This window comes from Podarcis raffonei, chromosome 1 (genome assembly GCF_027172205.1).
Source record: "Podarcis raffonei isolate rPodRaf1 chromosome 1, rPodRaf1.pri, whole genome shotgun sequence".
NCBI classification, from domain to species: Eukaryota; Metazoa; Chordata; class Lepidosauria; order Squamata; family Lacertidae; genus Podarcis; species Podarcis raffonei.
This window is the reverse complement of record NC_070602.1, coordinates 27,310,905-27,324,253: the sequence shown is the minus strand read 5'-3', so window position 1 is coordinate 27,324,253 and position 13,349 is coordinate 27,310,905. Positions and strand designations below refer to the sequence as shown.

At 43.2% G+C, this 13,349-nt stretch overlaps 1 protein-coding gene across 1 annotated transcript in view; it reads right to left on the bottom strand.

Moving 5' to 3' along the window:
* The window catches only part of SEL1L (SEL1L adaptor subunit of ERAD E3 ubiquitin ligase), a 38,288-nt gene extending 36,947 nt beyond the window's left edge, over window positions 1–1,341 (bottom strand). Inside the window, exon 1 of the mRNA XM_053377751.1 lies at window positions 864–1,341. Within this exon, the coding sequence (XP_053233726.1) occupies window positions 864–1,326 (463 nt within the window). The 5' untranslated portion in view covers window positions 1,327–1,341. The remainder of the gene's footprint in view (window positions 1–863) is intronic.
* Between the last annotated feature and the right edge of the window lie 12,008 nt (window positions 1,342–13,349).

The window sequence follows — 13,349 nt, the reverse complement described above, 5'->3', positions numbered from 1 at the left end:
GTAAGTGACAGGTGTTACGCATGGGAATTAGAAGAAAACACCTTCAGTCAACTCATGAAATGTCAAATGTGCTACTATGCTGTACAACATAAACCCACCTGAGTCAGCGTGAGTGTGTGTGTATGGGACGCGGAAGAGAAGAAAGGCAGCAATATTTCAATTTAAAAGTAATTTAGGAGACAGAAGAAAAGCAGCATTGGGCCAGCCATGGCCCCAAAGGCTGCATCTCTTGGTGCAACCAAGTTACAACAGTCCCATTTTATTCACACATCTAAAGTATCTTCGCCCCACTTGCTAGCCCGAATCAGCTCACAGAGCTCAATTAACAAGACCTCTCCTTCCCTCGGGCTTACAATCTACCGCAAAACAAAAAAGGGGATGGGAGGGAGGCGGCGGCGGCAGCAGCAGCAAACTCAGGCGCTAGTTTTTAGTTCCCTAGCGATCTATGGCAGGGTAGGTGCAAGTAAGCAAGAAGCTGCATGCAGCAGCAGCTGCTCCTTTTCAGGGGAATGGATGAGAAGACCAGGCTGGTCTCCCCCAACTATTGCTCTCCAAATTCACCGGGAAGCACAATGCCAGGTGCCCTACGGAGCATGACATGGCGAAGGTGAAGCCTAATTTGACAAGGCACCGTACAAGCAATTTCAATGAGGGTGATGCTGACCCTGCAAGACAGGTGGGGGTGGGTGGGGGTGTAACGGGGGGGTTTCCCCTACTAAAGCCCCCCCTCCCTCGGCCTCCCTCTCAGCCCCTCTGTGGTGAAGGCCGCCCCCCCCGCCCTCTCCCAACCGCCTGTCACTCCCTCCCCCTCCCCAAACTCGGCCCCAGGAAGGCGAGGCCCCGCCAGGAGCGCCATTACTGACCAGCAGCGGCAAGGCCTGGAGCCGATAACAACAACAACAACGCTAACGCCGCCGTGGCCCACAGCAGCAGCGGCGGCGCCGCGACCCGCCTGGCCGGCTCCATCCCTGTCTCCGAGGGTTCCTTCCCCCGCCGCGAGAAGAGACACCAACGCCGCTGCGCCGTGAGGGGAGCCCCGGCTCCCGCCCCCCGCCCCGCCCACTCGAGCAACCACGCGGCCAGCCAATCGCGCGCCACCGCCTCAGCAAGCCGCCCGCGCCAAGCCGGGTTCCTAGTGGCCAGCCGCCGGCGTCGAAGAGCGCCGCGGTCCCATTGGTCGAGCCGTTCCTCGACATGGCCTGTCGGAATTGGACGAGAAGCCGCCGAGGCCGACGCTCGCGTCACTTGCCTGCCCGCCCGGCCAATCGGGTGCGGAGGAGGAAGCCGCAAAGTTCGGCGCCCAAAGAGATTTTGTAAGGAAAGCATATTGCTTCCGGTTTCCTACCGAAGTTCCCCACCCATGGGAGCCCGGCTAAATTAATGGAAAGCCGTGAGCCATGAAATATACCGCTGCTGAAGAGCACGGCATTTACAGGGCGTCTCTAACCCTCTCTTGTTTTCATACGAGTGCCTGCACTGGTGTCCTTCCACCACTTCTGCCCCTTACATGGAGGATCCGACTAAGAGCAATCTTGAACCGGAAGTATATGTATCAAGGACATTGAGACTATAGCCCTTTGATCTCGCGGAGACCTCGCCTAACACAGGCAGGGCAAAGCGAGAAGCAGGAACAGGAAGGAGTACAATAGCCAGAAGGCATTGTGCGAAGGCGCGCGAGTGTATCGAACGCGTCCATCCAGGATACCCTTCCCAAAGGCCACGTTAAGAAAACTACATTACCCACAATGCCTGCAAATAATTAGAGAAACGAAGCTATAGAGACACAAAAGTGTAGAGTCAAACTCCGTCGCCAGTAGACATAAGTAAGTGGAGTGATACACCCACTGTCTGAAGCTGCTTTCTCTGAAAGCCTGGTTCTGAGCTCCTACCAATAACAAACTTAGTTGGTCTCTAAGGTGCTATCTCTAAGGAGATATGAAAGGAACATTTCGTACAAAGATTACCATAATAAAGGACAAAAGTGGAAAGGACCTAACAGAAGCAGAAGACATCAAGAAGAGGCGGCAAGAATACACAGAGGAATTATACCAGAAAGATATGGATGGCTCGTATACCCCAGGTAGTGTGGTTTCTGACCTTGAGCCAGACATCCTGGAGAGTGAAGTCAAATGGGCCTTAGAAAGCACTGCAAATAACAAGGCCAGTGGAAGTGATAGTATTCCAGCTGAACTATTTAAAATTGTAAAAGATGATGCTGTTAAGGTGCTACACTCAATATGCCAGCAAGTTTGGAAAACTCAGCAGTGGCCAGAGGATTGGAGAAGATCAGTCTACGTCCCAATCCCAAAGAAAGGCAGTGCCACAGAATGCTCCAACTACCGCACAATTGCACTCATATCACACGCTAGCAAGGTTATGCTTAAAATTCTACAAGGAAGGCTCAAGCAGTATGTGGACCGAGAACTCCCAGAAGTGCAAGCTGGATTTAGAAGAGGCAGAGGAACCAGAGACCAAATTGCAAACATGCGCTGGATTATGGAGAAAGCTAGAGAGTTCCAGAAAGACATCTACTTCTGCTTCATTGACTATGCAAAAGCCTTTGACTGTGTCGACCACAGCAAACTAGGCAAGTTCTTAAAGAAATGGGAGTGCCTGATCACCTCATCTGTCTCCTGAGAAATCTCTATGTGGGACAAGAAGCTACAGTTAGAACTGGATATGGAACAACTGATTGGTTCAAAATTGGGAAAGGAGTACGACAAGGCTGTATTTTGTCTCCCTGCTTATTTAACTTATATGCAGAATTCATCATGCGAAAGGCTGGGCTGGATGAATCCCAAGCCGGAATTAAGATCGCCGGAAGAAATATCAACAACCTCAGATATGCAGATGACACAACCTTGATGGCAGAAGGTGAGGAGGAATTAAAGAACCTTTTAATGAGGGTGAAAGAGGAGAGCGCAAAATATGGTCTGAAGCTCAACATCAAAAAAACGAAGAGCATGGCCACTGGTCCCATCACCTCCTGGCAAATAGAAGGGGAAGAAATGGAGGCAGTGAGAGATTTTACTTTCTTGGGCTCCATGATCACTGCAGATGGTGACAGCAGCCACGAAATTAAAAGACGCCTGCTTCTTGGGAGAAAAGCAATGACAGGCCTAGACAGCATCTTGAGAAGTAGAGATGTCACCTTGCCAACAAAGGTCCATATAGTTAAAGCTATGGTTTTCCCAGTAGTGATGTATGGAAGTGAGAGCTGGACCATAAAGAAGGCTGATCGCCGAAGAATTGATGATTTTGAATTATGGTGCTGGAGGAGACTCTTGAGAGTCCCATGGACAGCAAGAAGATCAAACCTTTCCATTCTTAAGGAAATCAGCCCTGAGTGCTCACTGGAAGGACAGATCGTGAAGCTGAGGCTCCAGTACTTTGGCCACCTCATGAGAAGAGAAGACTCCCTGGAGAAGACCCTGATGTTGGGAAAGATGGAGGGCAGAAGGAGAAGGGGACGACAGAGGACAAGATGGTTGGATAGTGTTTTCGAGGTTACCAGCATGAGTTTGACCAAACTGTGGGAGGCAGTGGAGGACAGAGGTGCCTGACGTGCTCTGGTCCATGGGGTCACGAAGAGTCGGACACGACTAAACGACTAAACAACAACAAAGGTGCTACTGGAAGGATTTTTTTTTTATTTGTTTCGACTACGGCAGACCAACACGGCTACCTACCTGTAACTGGTTCTGATCTAGTGAGGCTTGAAGTGACACCTTTCCAGGAATAATGAATAGTGAATTATCACCTTTCCTTGTGATAATACAGCATGCTGTGGTCCCCTGCCTCCCCCTCAAGGTAGTAGCAAAGACAGAAGTCCATACTCTTTGCTTCTTCGGTATTTTTCATGTAGGGAAATATATCCCTCCCCTTTAGTTTTGAATAGTTCACATTTCCCTTTCAGTGAAAATGGAACTATTCTATATTTCATTATTAGCCCCTTGTCGCAGGTGGGCAGTGGGAGCTGTCCGCTGAGTGCGAAGGCAGTTAGCCGTTCACTTCAGACGTTCGTGCTAAACACGCAAATATTGGAGGGAGGTAGCCAGCGCCCTATGCGTTGGGCTGCGCGCCTAGCCCCCTCTAACATACATTTGGCCATCTGAATACCAGGATGAATGCATGCAAAGGCGTGTGGTTTTATTCATTTCCTGAAGACTTATTTACTCAAGAATCTGCTACTGTTATTACTTAGCATTTAGTATTTGCGTTCTACCATATTTTTCTGGTATAATAATAATTATTATTATTATTATTATTATTATTATTATTATTATTATTATTATTTATACCCCCCTCATATGGCTGGTTTTCCTCAGCCCCTCTTATTGTATTGCAAATCATCCTGGAATGTTCAGTGTAATAAATTAATGAATATACTAAAAAGAAAAAGGTGGAGTTGGTGTAAAACATTCACTCTAGAACTACTTACTTCTGGGGAGAAAGCAATGTTGGAGCAGTTAACTGGCACAGGGTGCCTCCAGACTGTCACTGTTTTTCGGGAGGGATTCAAGCACCCAATGGAAATGTGGTTTGCACAAAGTGACCTGTTTCTTTTTTGCTGTGATGCGGAAATGCACCAAAAAGTGTGGGATGAATGAATGATTAATTAATTGGATGATGTGTAATCATCCAACAAGCAAATCAAGATGGATACTCATCATTGTATAACAGCCAGGATGAGCAAATCAGAACAAATGCATAATAAAGACCAGATACAGTATAACTTAACTACTGTGTACACTTTCCCCCAGCAAATCAGGATGAATGCTGAATAAACCGGAGGAGCACATAAGCAACTTTTATATAGGAAACACTGATCTATGGAAACTGAATTTTAAAACCATAAACTGAATCAGCAACAACTCAGCAGAGATGTATATTGTGGCACACTAACCCTAATCTCCAAGCGGTGTGAGAGTCCAGGGGTTTCAGGCACTTACCCAGTGTGTGTGTTTCCTTTGGAATGAGGCATAGCAGAGATTGTCTTTATGATATATGATATATTGACACAAATGTACAACCTGAGCCTATGTCGGAAGGGCTGACAGCATTAACACCCTAAGAGGGTCTTGCTTCTCACACAGTCACTGTCCTGGATCTCAGCAGAAATCAATCACTGCTCTGCCTCTGTTACATCCCAGCCTGCTGCTTTCTCCTTCAAGCATCTAGGTCTCATCAGCCCACGCTCAGCTGTTGCCTTTCACACATAAAGCTAAGCCATAGTTTAATAAACCATAGCTTAACAAATCATGGTTTAGCATTATGTGCAAACCAGCTCACTGTGTTAGGAAACTAATCATACAAACTGCTGCAGTTTATCAAGTAGCACACTTCCTTTCAGAAGCTGGTGCATATTTACTGTTGCAGAGAAGAAGAAAACTTCAACAGTGAGGGATTGTCAACTTTTCAACAAGTCCCTGTAGCTGGATCTGCAGCCACTATCAAGCAACAGCTCCCCCCCATGCTGTGATCAAACTACAATTAAAGGCACAGCAATGAGGGCTGGTCAGAAAGCAGGCAACTCCACATAGCACAATCAGAAATGAGATTTTGGCGTTTAGTAACAGTGGAATGGTGCGTGTGAGATCAAATGAACATAAAAAGAGGCCTGCTGGATCTAGCCAATGGCTCATCTGGTCCAGCATCCTGTTCTCACAGTGGCCAGCCAGATCCCTATGGGAAGCCCCCAAGCAGGACATGAGTGCAGCAGTGACCTCCCCACTTGGTATAGAGAGGCATAGTGCCTCTGGCAGTTAAGATGCTGCAGGTGGGAGAATAGAGCTGCTGCAGCTACACGTGGCTGCCCCTATTTCCATCTGTGAAGTCTTGCAGCTATTAAAGCCACAGGGACCCTGCAAGAAAAGGAGGTCTGCTTGTAGCATAGCAGCAATTTCCCCAAGTTGATATGTACAAATCAGAGAAAGAAGCTAGGTTGGTATACTGGTAGCACAGTCCTATGCATATTTACTCAGAATAAAGCCCCCTTGATTAAATGGAACATGCTTCCAAGTGTATATGCCATAGACACTGTATGGGATTGAAGCCTATCCATTGCCTGAGGCCTAGAAAAGGCTAGTTCTCATATTTAATGCTCACCCTAACCACTGATTATCATGCCAACTTTTATAAGAGCAATTCCCCCCATTTGTTTGAAATGAAATAGTACTGTGTCTTCTGACTCTCAGTTCTTCGATGTTTGCCAGTGGCAGGCAAAGCTCCAGGCTGCATATATTGTGGGAAATAATTATTTAATGGGAATCTATCGCTGAGAAAATAAACAAACATCTATTAAGCTTTGTGGAACAAGATCTCATATTTGCTAAGCAGAGTAGCAGGGATTTTTATAGTTAGTGCACAGATAATTTTATTGTTTCCTCTCAATACGCTGAGCTCCTATAAAAGTGTGTGTATTAAACTGAGTGAAATTAATTAGCCGGCAGGACTGAAACACATTGTCAAATGGGCTTGAATTAACTAGTTCACAAAAGCAGAGGAATTACTACTCAAAATCCATTTTCACCGAGCAAGGTGGGGCAAGCACAGCGATAAGGTAAAACAGAAACCAGATATCAGCAACATGGACATTGTAAGGAAAAGTTGGGGGATGCTTCTCCCAAACTTTACACTTGAGCTGTTGGAGTATGATTAGTTTCATTGCCTCCCACTGCCCCCCCCCCAATTTTTGGAGCCTACATTAACAACATTGAGGCCACTCAAGGTGGAAGAAGCCCTCAAGGTGGTATCCCTGTGGGCTCTCTGCACGACCCTGGGTGGAACTTTGCACTGTTTAGCAAAGACTGGGGGTGGCGCACAATCTTTGTAACAGTCTTATATCTCTCTTTAGGTCAAAGCTGACCTCTCTGCCACAACGCAGGTTCTTTTCATGCCCCTGACTCACAAAGGAGTTTCTTAAATCCAGTTTATGCCCATATTGCCTTATACCACCCCTCTTTTCCTTCAGATGTCTTTGGGAAACTTTTTTTTGTTTGGACAACATGATCTTTCTTTCTTTCTTTCTTTCTTTCTTTCTTCCAACCCATCAGTATTTATTGATATTAACTGATGTTTTGAATGCTGTCTTTATGGATCTTTGGTTGGTTATATCCATATTCTATGTTGTACTCTGCCTCGTTATAGCCTTTATGAAAGTGTGGGTTCCTAATTCACATATAAATAAATAAGATGGGGAAAATGTCCGAGGCCATTTTCAGAATATTGCCTCTCTGAACTTTGGGATGGCTGGAACGCGAAATCTGTGACATCTCAAAAATTAAGCCAAGCCATTCCCGGGGTTCCGAAAAGTTCCATTAACTTCTCTATATGCCATTCTACAGGCCTAATGAACTGTTAGAGATGTTCAATAAATTCCTGTCTTAAGGGGGGGCTTAGTGTGGCTTGGCAGCTAGCCTGCTAGTAGTACAATTCACAGCTATCCACTAAATAACCATTTATTTTGCAAGTTCCCTGGAGAACCTCTTTAAGACTTAGGGCTACTTTTGATGCTTATCTTTCAAAAGAATCCACTGTGTATAATTGCACATCAAGAAATACATCAGTGTATCATAAAAACAGAGGGGACATCAGAATCCATGGTGATGGGTCAGCTCAACAGCTCAGCTTTTTGTCTCTTAGCGATGGCCACAGGCGTACCTTAGGAAAGTTTACAAGCAGAGCATGTTGGTGACCATATTACACTCCTGATCAGGGTAGCAGTCAGACCTATGCAGTCTCTGAAAATGGAGATTATACTTCTGCCGATCATTTTTAATGTGTATACCACCATCTGCTACTAAGCCAAGTTCAAGGTCCTTGTATTAATTTACAAAGCCCTGTGCAACTTAGGTCCAGGGTGCCCCAGGCGCTGCCTGAACACTTATGTTGCAGCTTGGTCACTGAGATCACCTGCAGTAGCAGCATGGATCGTTCCCTGAGTTCGCGAGGCTTATCTGACAACAGTAAGAAACAGTCCTGTGGAACTCCCTGCCAATAAAGATTCAGCGGGCACCTTCTTTTAAACTCCTGCTGAATACTTTCCTATTCCATCAGGTTTGCAGGCAATTAAGAAAACATATTTCCACAATACTGTAATTAACTGATGTCTGATTTTTACCTTTTTATATGGTTTTTATTGTACAGTTTTATGTTCTATTGTTGTAAACGGTTTTGATTTTTTAAATGAATGGTGGTATACAAATATTTAAACAAATATGTAAATAAACAAATAACCTTTGCCCCTATGGCAAAATTTGCCACTGCACATTAGGCAAGAACTATCTAAGCATCCTTGAAGAATTCAGTTTCTGTGAATTCTGTTCTGGCCTCTGCACCTCCTGGACTAACCTGTGGATTGGTGTGTACAGTGGTACCTCGGGTTAAGAACTTAATTCATTCTGGAGGTCCGTTCTTAACCTGAAACTGTTCTTAACTTGAGGTACCACTTTAGCTAATGGGGCCTCCTGCCGCCGCCCTGCCATTGTCGTGCGATTTCTGTTCTCATCCTGAAGCAAAGTTCTTAACCCGAGGTACTATTTCTGGGTTAGCGGAGTCTGTAACCTGAAGCATCTGTAACCCGAGGTACTACTGTACTTATGCTTTGGCTTTCGCACTTCTCCAAATTTTGCAGTGCAATTCTTGACTTTGTAAAAGTACCAAAATACATTAGGAACATGCATTTTAGGATAAACATATGGTCAGAAATGTGTCTATTGTAGTTAAATAGTAAGCTTCATGCAGATTTTTCCTTTTTTAAAAAAAATAGCAAGAGTCATGCAGAACTTGGATTGGATTCATGAATAAAACACATGTGAAATGGATGTGGACTAGAAATAAACTGATCTGTCCATCCCTATAACCCATCTTACATTTGTGCCTTGAAAAACCCTTCCCTGAATCTTGCTTTTACAGGAAAGTGTCAATCCTATCGGATTGCCTGGGCTACCACAGCAGCTAAAAGTAAGTGCTCTCTTGATTTTGATTGTAGGGACCAATTCTTGTGAACTGACTAATTCATTAAAAAACACAATCAGGTTTCATCACAGTCTTCCTAATAATGGACACAGCTTTTACCACCCAGTGGCTACATATCCTGCCATCTCATTAACTTTCAGGCACAGAGCAGACTGCAGTAATCCTCTCTGCTAATAACTTTCCCCACCTCCAGCAACATCTCTCAACTGTAATTTGATTCAGAAATGGACTTGCTTTCTAAAATTTTGTTAAATGCAATGTGTAGCTTTGGCGCTGAATATCCTGATGCATTGGGAAGTCAAGTCAAGCCATGCCAACCAACCAACCAACCAACCAACCAACCAACGAGAACCCTAGGCAAAATACTAGATGTAGAACCATTAACCTGGATCTCATTGGTGTGGGACTAGATTGCACTCTTATTACAAAGGTGTGGGGGAGCTAGAAATCCCTGTTTGCAAAGGCTAGTGAGCAGTGTGGAAGCATGGCAGAAGTAACATTACTAATTCTAGCTGCGGTTGCCAGCAGCTTGCTAGGGACTATTGGAAGAGTAAAGTCCCGGTCCGCTTTTGATCACAAGGCCAGGGATGGAGAAGTTGTGGTCCTCCAGATGTTGCTGGACTTCCAACTTCTATCAATGCAACCTCATGCAACCACCATGACCACTGGGCAGGGATGGTGGGAGTTGTCACCCACAACATTTGGAAGGCCACAGAGTCCTCATCCCTGGCCTGATGTCAGGGACTGGACAGAGGAGGGAGAGGAATGGTGGATACCGCCTCCTCAGCCTGAACCTGCCAGAGAAGAGGGAGACAGTATAGATTTACAACAGGGGTTTGTGGAAGGTCACAGCTCAGAGGCTGCTGAGGGGAGAAGCTGGGAAATATTGGGAGGGGAGCAAGAAGGAGAAGACGCACCAGGGGAGAGTCAGCTGACAGACTCAGTGTCTTTAGAAAGCATTCCTTTTTTTTTTAAAAAAATAAATTTTTATTAAGGTTTTATAGAAGAGAAAAATAAAAATTTACAGAATAAAAAAGAAAAACCACAGATAAAAATAGACAATATAAAAAATAAAAGACACAAAACACACAAAAAACAACTAGTTAAGAAAAAAAAGAAAGATTAAAAAATAAACCAACTCCATTTTTCTCAATATCCTCGAAGTCATATGCTTGTATCCTTGACCTCCTCCCCCCTCCCCCCTTTTGTATCCCCATTTCCACACTTAATTCAGCAAATTCTTACCCTTTTTCAAATATCTTAGCTTTGTGTCATGACATCTTATACCCCAATATTTCCAACCATCTGTCCATACATTTTTTTATACATAATCTTATTGACTTTTGTCACTAATTACCACTTGTTACCAATCTAAGCATAACTTTAACATTCATTAATTTTACAATATTTCCAAAGATAGTCTTTAAATTTCTTCCAGTCTTCTTCCACCAACTCTTCTCCCAGGTCTCGGATTCTGCCAGTCATTTCCGCCAATTCCATATAGTCCATCAACTTCATCTGCCACTCTTCCAGGGTGGGTAGCTCTTGTGTCTTCCAATACTTTGCGATGAGGATTCTTGCTGCTGTTGTTGCATACATAAAAAAGGTTCTGTCCTTCTTTAGCACCAATTGGCCGACCATGCCCAAGAGAAAAGCCTCTGGCTTCTTCAGGAAAGTATATTTAAATATTTTTTTCATTTCATTATATATCATCTCCCAGAAGGCCTTAATCTTTGGGCACGTCCACCAAAGGTGAAAGAATGTTCCTTCATTTTCTTTACACTTCCAACATTTGTTATCGGGCAAATGATAGATTTTTGCAAGCTTGACTGGTGTCATGTACCACCTGTATATCATTTTCATAATATTCTCTCTTAAGGCATTACATGCCGTGAATTTCATACCTGTGGTCCACAACTGTTCCCAGTCAGCGAACATGATGTTATGACCAACATCTTGCGCCCATTTAATCATAGCAGATTTAACTGTTTCATCCTGCGTGTTCCATTTTAGCAGCAAGTTATACATTCTTGAAAGTGTTTTAGTTTTGGGTTCTAACAATTCAGTTTCCAGTTTTGATTTTTCCACCTGGAAACCTATTTTTTTGTCCAAATTGTATGCCTCTCTTATTTGAAAATAATGCAGCCAATCTCGCACCTTATCTTTTAGTTTCTCAAAACTCTGCAATTTCAATTTATCTCCTTCTTGTTCCAATATTTCCCAATATTTCGGCCATTTGGCCTCCATATTGGACTTTTTCAGTGCCTTTGCTTCCATTGGTGACAACCACCTTGGGGTTTTATTCTCCAATAAGTCTTTATATCTTAGCCAAACATTAAACAATGCTTTCCTGACAATATGGTTTTTAAATGCTTTATGAGCTTTGACCTTGTCGTACCACAAATATGCATGCCATCCAAAAACGTTATTGAAACCTTCTAGGTCCAAAATGTCTGTGTTCTCAAGAAGCAGCCATTCTTTCAGCCAACAAAATGCGGCCGCTTCATAATAAAGTTTCAGGTCTGGCAGGGCAAATCCACCTCTTTCTTTAGCATCAGTTAGTATTTTAAATTTTATTCTGGGCTTCTTGCCCTGCCAGACAAATCTAGAAATATCTCTCTGCCACTTCTTGAAACAGTCCATTTTGTCCAAAATTTGTAAAGATTGAAACAAAAATAACATCTTTGGCAATACATTCATCTTAATAGCCGCAATTCTACCCAACAAGGAAAGCTTCAGGTTTGACCATATCTCTAAATCTTTCTTCACTTCCAACCAACATTTCTCATAATTATCTTTAAATAAATTTAAGTTCTTAGCAGTCATGTTAACCCCCAAATATTTAACTTTCTTTACTATTGTTAGGCCTGTCTCCTTCTGAAACCTTTCTTTCTCAATCGGTGTTAAGTTTTTCTCAAGAACTTTAGTCTTTGACTTGTTCAACTTAAAACCAGCCACCTGCCCAAATTCTTGGATCAATTCCAAAACCCTTTTTGAACTAGATTCTGGCTCCTGTAATGTTAAAACTAGGTCATCTGCAAATGCTTTCAATTTGTATTGCTTAGCTCCGACCTGAATACCTTTAATCAGACGGTCCCTTCTGATCATGTTCAATAGTACCTCCAGGACTGAAATAAACAGCAATGGGGAAATTGGGCAGCCTTGTCGTGTACCTTTCTCTATCTTAAATCCCTCTGTCACCACATTGTTAACAATTAGCTTAGCCCTTTGTTCTGAGTAGATTGCACTTATACCATTCTCAAACCCTTGACCCACCCCCATCCCCTGAAGATTTTTCTTCATAAAACACCAAGAAATGTTGTCAAAGGCTTTCTCCGCATCTATAAAAATTAAAACTGCTTTAGTATTTATGTTCACTTGCAGCTTCTCCAAAATGTTAATTATATTCCTCGTATTGTCCGACAAGTGTCTGCCCGGGAGAAAGCCAGCTTGGTCCTTATGGATCTCTTCCAATAATACTTTTTTTAGCCTATTAGCCAAAATATCAGCAAATATTTTATAATCCACATTAAGCAGGGATATGGGGCGGTAATTCTTAAGTTGCGTCTTTTCAGTCTCAGTTTTCGGTATAAGTGTAATGTAGGCTTCCTGCCACGACTCCGGCGCCTTTTCCCCCTCTAAGATCTCATTGCAGACCTCCTTTAGTGGCCGAATTAACCAATCTTTCAAGACTCTATAATATTTGGAGGTTAAGCCATCTGGTCCTGGAGATTTACCCAATTGCATATTCTGAATGGCACCCTCCACTTCCTGTTCTGTAATTTTATCACGAAACATTGTCCTTTTTTCTTGGGAAATTTTTTGTAGTCCATTTTCCCTCAGGAATTGGTCTAACTCCGCCTCTTTCTGTGGCCCTTGTGTATATAGTTGTTTAAAATATCTCTGGAAACAGTTTCTAATTTCCAATGGATTCTGTATGGTCTTTCCATTTACCTCCAAATTTGTAATAGTATTTAGTTTCTGTCTTTTCTTCATCTGCCATGCTAGCAGTTTCCCACATTTGTTAGCCGATTCAAATGACTTTTGTCTCATCTGCTTAATTTTCCATTCCACCTCCTGATTTATCATTTTCATATACTGTACTTGATATAACTTGATTTCTCTCAGAATCTCCTGCGATTTCGGTTTCGCTCTTAATTTCTTCTCTCCTTCTTTTATTTTTTCCAAAATTTTCTCTTTTTTCTCGTTTTGGGTTCTCTTCTTTATTACATTCTGTTGGATCAAAAACCCTCTCATAACCGCTTTACCTGCGTCCCAGATTGTCCTTTTTTCAACCGTAGTGTTCAAATTTATCTCAAAATAATCTCTCAAAGTTTTTTGGGCCTTCTTAATCACCTCCTGATCTCTAA